The sequence below is a fragment of the Colobus angolensis genome, unplaced genomic scaffold (genome assembly GCF_000951035.1).
Source record: "Colobus angolensis palliatus isolate OR3802 unplaced genomic scaffold, Cang.pa_1.0 Scaffold37, whole genome shotgun sequence".
Lineage (NCBI taxonomy): Eukaryota > Metazoa > Chordata > Mammalia > Primates > Cercopithecidae > Colobus > Colobus angolensis.
In genome coordinates this window covers 3,942,291-3,949,682 of record NW_012117043.1, presented here as the reverse complement: position 1 = coordinate 3,949,682, position 7,392 = coordinate 3,942,291, and the positions used below count along the sequence as shown (strand labels likewise).

General features: G+C 41.8%; 1 protein-coding gene across 1 annotated transcript in view; it reads left to right on the top strand.

Moving 5' to 3' along the window:
- Positions 1-5,678, top strand: part of VMP1 (vacuole membrane protein 1) — a 152,169-nt gene extending 146,491 nt beyond the window's left edge. Inside the window, exons 10-12 of the mRNA XM_011953771.1 lie at positions 759-786; positions 1,612-1,808; positions 3,192-5,678. Coding sequence (XP_011809161.1) covers positions 759-786; positions 1,612-1,808; positions 3,192-3,335 — 369 coding nt within the window. The 3' untranslated portion in view covers positions 3,336-5,678. The remainder of the gene's footprint in view (positions 1-758; positions 787-1,611; positions 1,809-3,191) is intronic.
- Positions 5,679-7,392: the final 1,714 nt, after the last annotated feature.

Genomic DNA, 7,392 nt, shown 5'->3' with positions numbered 1-7,392 from the left:
AAAAAAAAAAAAAAAAGTAGCAAGGAATTGTTCTAGAAAAGAAGTGAAGGCCAGGTGCGATGGCTCACACCTGTAATCCCAGTACTTTGGGAGGCCAAGGCAGGGGGATCACGAGGTCAGGAGTTCAAGACCAGCCTGGCCGAGATGGTGAAACCCCTTCTCTACTAAAAATACAAAAAAATTATCCAGGCGTGGTGACAAGCGCCTGTAATCCCAGCTGCTCAGGAGGCTAAGGCAGAGAGTTGCTTGAACCCGGTAGGCTGAGGTTGCAGTGAACCAAGATCACACCACTGCACTCCAGCCTGGGCAACAGAGCAAGACTACATCTCAAAAAAAAAAAAAGTGAAGTAAGGCCAGGTGTCCTGGCTCACACCTGTAATCCCAGCATTTTGGGAGGCTGAGGTGGGCAGATTACTTCAAGTCAGGAGTTCGAGACCAGCCTGGCCGACATGGTGACCCCGTCTCTAAAAAAATTAGCTGGGCATCATGGAGGGTGCCTCTAATCCCAGCTACTTGGGAGGCTGAGGCAGGAGAATCACTTGAACCCCGGAGGTGGAGGTTGCAGTGAGTCAAGATCACGCCATTGCACTCCAGCGTGAGCGACAGAGCAAGACTCAGTCTCAAAAAAAAAAAAAAAGAAGTGAAGTGAATTTGAGTCAGTATACTTAACAGGACAAGCATTAGGCAGTGTTGCAAGTACATACTGGAATCTCTTTGGCTGGCTCTAAGAAAGAGTTTGAACTTATTTACGTCCTTAGCCCTATGTGACAGATAAGAAACTAAAAGGTACAGAAAATAGAGATGTTTGATTTTTCTAAGTTGCCCCAAGCTACCATTTTTAAAAACGCCTGCAAGCATGTCTAAAACAGGAGCCTGTTAGCTACAGTTGCCAAACCGGTTTAACAGCACTGCCTCCATGTATTCTGGGTGAGAAGGAGCTCCGAGTACATAAATGTATCAAAGATCACTATCCCAGTCATCTCAGAACAAGTTGTTACTAATGTACTGGAGTTTCTGTGCAAACCGTCTACCATAAACCATGAAATGATTCAAAGTTCATAGTTCCTTCTTTGTTCCTTTGTTAATCACTGACTTCTGACTAGTGGGAGGTGCCTCCCAAGTTTGCTAATGCATTCTTTTTGGATAAGGATGACGCACAGATTGTCCTAATAAGGACTTAGATTGAGAAAGACCGCCCCCTCTGAGAAGAGGGGACAAGTCCGAGAGAGGGCGGGCAGTTTCTTTTTTAACTAGGGATGACACAAGTATAAGTCATTTCCTTATTAATTGGTTCAAACCAGTTCTTACAGGAACTGGTGGTGATAAATGTGGGACTTCTGAGAAGTCATTCATTTTATTCTTTGTGCCACACCAGAGTACAGTATCAGCTGAGCTGGCCTTACTCTGGGACTAACTCTTTTACTGGGAGCAGTTCCTGATTTACAGCTCTTAGTCTCTCCCAGACATGTTGGTGGGAGAGATTTTGCTTTTTAAGGGGTTGTTAGAAGGAAGATTTTTTTTTTTTTTTTACTAGAAAGAGCTCACAGAATTTCAGCAGTTCTCTGATTTTTATATTTTATTCCTCTTCCTATCCAATCCCTGCCTTTTGAGTCCAGGTGGTAAGTGCATTTTGTTTAACGTTTCTCCTGCTTTTCTTCCCAAATGTGTCTTTTTCCTCGGGCTACTGTACCCTGCCTGCTTCCAGTGCTGTCCCCGGCATAGGTCCATCTCTGCAGAAGCCATTTCAGGAGTACCTGGAGGCTCAACGGCAGAAGCTTCACCACAAAAGCGAAATGGGCACACCACAGGTAAGACTTTATTCCGGTTTCTTCTCCCCTCTGGGAAGTTTCAGGCCGAAATTACATTCACAGCTCTCACTCACATTTTTAGGCAAATAAGTGAGGTTGGTTTGCCAGTGTTCCTTGACAGAAGCTGAGCGTCTGTGTATGCTCTACTGGGAAATTTGTCTTTGTCTTAAACTAGAAAGTGTACTTCTGTACATCTTCTCCCAAAAACAAGGGTGGAGCCAATGGAAAATAATGGTTCTGTTACATAGAATGAGTTGTTGCCTTGATCTTAAATTAGTAGATAAACTCCCCAGGTGGATTAAAAAGTTAAAATTTACAGCATAACAAAGTATTAGACTTACTGAGGTGACTTGAATATCTCCCTTTGATTTTCACTCTATTTTTCCTTTCACCCATGGGAAAATGATAATTTTTTAATAAACCAAGGTTCTTACCATAGCTGAACTTTAAAACTTAGACTATCTTTTCTGTAAACGAGTCTGAGGCAGAGGGAAATGACTAGAAGAGGATGAGTAAGCAATAACCTGAAATGGGAAACTTGAGGGAAGCACAGTATTTTTTGTTAGGTTTGGTTTGGTTCATTTTTTGTTTGTTTGTTTGTTTTTTGAGACAGGAGTTTCGCTCTTGTTGCCCAATCTGGAGTGCGATGGCGCAATCTCCGCTCACTGCATTCTCCGCGTCCCGGGTTCAAGCGATTCTCCTGCCTTAGCCTCCCAAGTAGCTGCAATTCCAGGCGCACGCCACCACACCAGCTAATTTTTTGCATTTTAGTATAAATAGGGTTTCACCATGTTAGCCAGGCTGGTCTCGAACTCCTGACCCCAGATGATCTGCCCGCCTTGGCCTCCCAAAGTGCTGGGATTACAGACGGGAGCTACCGCGCCCGGCCAGAAGCACCGTTTTTTTAATGGCCTTGCACTCTTTGTGTGGACCTTTGCTGCCCTCAATTGACCAAACATGACATCAGAAACAGATACATTTATGTGTTTTAAAAACAGCTCCTAATACTAGAACAAAAGTATTTAACTGTCTTGACAGTACTCACAAGTATCTCGTGGTAACTTCGGAGTTGAGTTTAATCAAAGAGTTTATTCTTGGGTCCTAGTAGAAGAGCTAACCTCACATTCACCCCATTCTAAACCATATGATTCAACATTGATTTTACATCCAGCAACGTGAAATCTTGCTAGTTGGGTGTGAAAAGGAGAGGAATGGGTGTTTCGGAGTAGCTGGGGTTGCTTACTTTTCAGTTTTAATTCTTAAGGTTTTGTAAGTTACACACAAGTTTTCATTGTTTTCCCTAAAGCATTATAGATGATCCTCTTTTTACTACTGAACTAATGAAGCCTTTTTCACTGCATTGTTCTGCATTTATTTCTACAGGGAGAAAACTGGTTGTCCTGGATGTTTGAAAAGTTGGTCGTTGTGATGGTGTGTTACTTCATCCTATCTATCATTAACTCCATGGCACAAAGTTATGCCAAACGAATCCAGCAGCGGTTGAACTCAGAGGAGAAAACTAAATAAGCAGAGAAAGTTTTAAACTGCAGAAGTTGGAGTGAATGGGTTCTGCCTTAAATTGGGAGGACTCCAAGCCAGGAAGGAAAATTCCCTTTTCCAACCTGTATCAATTTTTACAACTTTTTTCCTGAAAGCAGTTTAGTCCATACTTTGCACTGACATACTTTTTCCTTCTGTGCTAAGGTAAGGTATCCACCCTCAATCCAATCCACCTTGTGTGTTCTTAGGGTGGAATGTGATGTTCAGCAGCAAACTTGCAAGAGACTGGCCTTCTGTTTGTTACTTTCAAAAGGCCCACATGATACAATTAGAGAATTCCCACCACACAAAAAAAGTTCCTAAGTATATTAAATATGTCAAGCTTTTTAGGCTTGTCACAAATGATTGCTTTGTTTTCCTAAGTCATCAAAATGTATATAAATTATCTAGATTGGATAACAGTCTTGCATGTTTATCACGTTACAATTTAATATTCCATCCTCCCCAACCTTCCTCTCCCACCCTGAAAAAAGGGCCAGTTTATGATGCATTGCATACCCTCTGGGGAAATTGATCTTTAAATTTTGAGACAGTATAAGGAAAATCTGGTTGGTGTCTTACAAGTGAGCTGACACCATTTTTTATTCTGTATATTTAGAATGAAGTCTTGAAAAAAACTTTATAAAGACATCTTTGATCATTCCAAAATTGTGTCCGTTTTCTTGAGCGTTTTGATTTTTTACTTTTAGCTTATACCAGCTGAATGGCAGCCTTGCCTAATCCACGTACAACAAGATTTCTTAAGCCTTCTTTTATTTGCATGAGAGAGCCACTACCAAGGCAACAATGTTTTGTTATGCTGAAACTGGGCTGCTGCATACTGCTAAATGATACCTCTGGGATTGGCCTACCTGGGAATTTCTTGGTTTGTGAAAACAGGAGAGGAGAGATATTTCATACAAGTGAAAGGATACTGGAGAGAGAAATTACCCATTTCTAAAAAGAACCACACTCTGTCGTATCTGTGTTAATGTTTTCTAGCATGTACTCTGGTTTCAACAGACACAAATTTATATGTAACCTAGTTTTCTTGCCTTTCTGTAAGTGTTTTATTCTTAATGTTATTTTTTTCCATTGGGATGTTTTTGATTGAACTTGTTCATTTTGTTTTGCTTGGGAGGAAAATTAAGCAATTTTACTTTTTCCTTTAGGAGCATTATGAGCATTATGTCAGAATAGAATAGAATAGAATTGGGGTTCGATCTCAACAGGCCGGAAATGCCTGGGTTTTTTTGTTTGTTTTTGTTTTTGTTTTTTTATCAAATCCTGCCTGAATGTCTGCTTGTTTTGCCTACCATCGTGACATCTCCATGGCTGTACCACCTTGTCGGGTAGCTTATCAGACTGATGTTGACTGTTGAATCTCATGGCAACACCAGTCGATGGGCTGTCTGACATTTTGGTATCTTTCATCTGACCATCCATATCCAATGTTCTCATTTAAACATTACCCAGCATCATTGTATATAATCAGAAACTCTGGTCCTTCTGTCTGGTGGCACTTTGAGTCTTTTGTGCCATAATGCAGCAGTATGGAGGGAGGATTTTATGGGGAAATGGGGATAGTCTTCATGACCACAAATAAATAAATAAGGAAAAGTAAGCTGCATTGTGGGTTTTGAAAAGGTTATTATACTTCTTAACAATTTTTTTTTCAGGGACTTTTCTAGCAGTATGACTATTACTTGACCTTCTTTGAAAAGAATTCCCAAAACGCTTTGTTTTAGATAGATTAACATTAACCAACATAATTTTTTTTAGATCGAGTCAGCATAAATTTCTAAGTCGGCCTCTAGTCATGTTTCATCTCTTTCACCTGCATTTTATTTGGTGTTTGTCTGAAAGGAAAGAGGAAAGCAAATACGAATTGTACTATTTGTACCAAATCTTTGGGATTCATTGGCAAATAATTTCAGTATGGTGTATTATTAAATAGAAAAAAAAATTTGTTTCCTAGGTTGAAGGTGTAATTGATACGTTTGACTTATGATGACCGTTTATGCACTATCTTTCAAATGAATTTGCTTTCAAAATAAATGAAAAACAGCTCTCCTTCTTTCCTCTTTTAAGTGTTCAGCTGTGGCATGCCCAAAGGTTCCTGCTGGATTCCAGCTGGAGCGGTGTGATACCCTTCTTTTTCAGCTGTTCGTGCCTTCCTTTTTCGTATCCACCAAAGTGGAGACAACTACATGATCCCAAAGATACACAGTACCTACTTAATTCCTGCTGATGAGAGACCAGAGAATTTGCAAGTGGATGGTTTGGAATCACCATAAATAAAAAGAGGGCCTGGGAATTCTTGCAATTCCATCTCTACTTTGTATAAGTCTCATTTTGTGCCTTACACATCTGCAGTGTTTTATCATGTTCCAACTTGGTGACTGTCAAGCAGTGCAATACATTAGCAGTTTATCACTGAAGAGCTGAGGAGCACCTCCCTTAAAACAGACAATGTCCACCAGGCGCAGTGGCTCACGCCTGTAATCCCAGCACTTTGGGAGGCCAAGGCGGGCAGATCACCTGAGGTCAGGAGTTTGAGACCAGGCTGGCCAACATGGAGAAACCCTGTCTCTACTAAAAACAGAAAAAATTAGCCGGGCGTGGTGGTACATGCCTGTAATCCCAGCTATTCAGGAGGCTGAGGCAGGAGAATCACTTGAACCCAGGAGGCAGAGGTTACAGTGAGCCAAGATAGCACCACTGCACTCCAGCCTGGGCGACAGAGCAAGACAAAAAAAAAGAAAAACAGACCGTGTCACATGAAAATGTGCAATGTCCAGTTTTCCCATAGTTTTCTGCATTCTCTGTGTATGCATAATCTGGAGTATGAGTCTGGGAAGGAAGAGGTTTTTACTTTCATTTGGATAGTGGCCACCTCTCCATTCCCTACGAATGCTAGAATGAAGTTTGTGGGTTTTTTTTTTTAATTTTTTTTTTTTATTTTTTTGAGACAGAGTCTCGCTTCATCGCCCACGCTGGAGTGCAATGGTACAATCTCGGTTCACTGCAACTTCTGCCTCCCAGGTTCAAGCAATTCTCCTGCCTCAGCCTCCAGAGTAGTTGGGATTTCAGGCACCCACCACCACGCCAGGCTAGTTTTTGTATTTTTAGTAGAGACGGGGTTTCGCCATGTTGGTCAGGTTGGTCTCGAATTCTTGACCTCAGGTGATCCACCTGCCTCGGCCTCCCAAAGTTCTGGGATCACAGATGTGAGCCACCGTGCCCACCTAGAATGAAGTTTCTTAAATACGCTAGTTAATTATTGAAACATATGCAGTATTGAGTGCTCCTACACAAACAAGCTCAGCCTCTGCCCACAGTGTGCTCTGTGCTGTCCACAGCCTTAGTAGGACAACATGAGGCTTTTTGTCATTTCACCAGTCATTCAACAATGACTCATTTGAGTATGGATCACGCACTAGCTAAGTAAAATAATCAGTTGGGCTTATGTACCCTGAGGTGAATTGTTTAGCCTGACCCATGTGTAAGAAGGTCATAGAGATTCCCAACGTTTTAGTGTCAAAAAGCTTTTCCACGTATTACTTTGAAACCCATTTTCCTCCATGTGTAATAGTCTCTGTTAATGATGGTTCGGGTTTCTTCCACGTAGTTTGTGGCCTGAGAAAGTTTAAAAGAGCCTCGGTTTCTTTCATCTATAAAAAATAAAAGAGATAGAAGGACAGTTTATCTAAGGAATAAATCTGGTAACATGTAAAGTACTGAAATAGGCTGGGTGCAGTGGCTCATGCTTATAATCCCAATACTTGGGGAGGCCAAGGCAGGAGGATCCCTTGAGACCAAGAGTTCAGTAAATAGGGCCGGGCATGGTGGCTCACGCCTGTAATCCCAGCACTTTGGGAGGCTGAGGCGAGCAGATCACCTGAGGTCGGGAGTTCGAGACCAGCCTAACCAACATGAAGAAACCACGTCTCTACTAAAAATACAAAAAAGTAGCCGGGCATGGTGGCACGTGCCTATAATCCCAGCAAGAATTCAATAAAGAGGCCGGGCGCGGTGGCTCAAG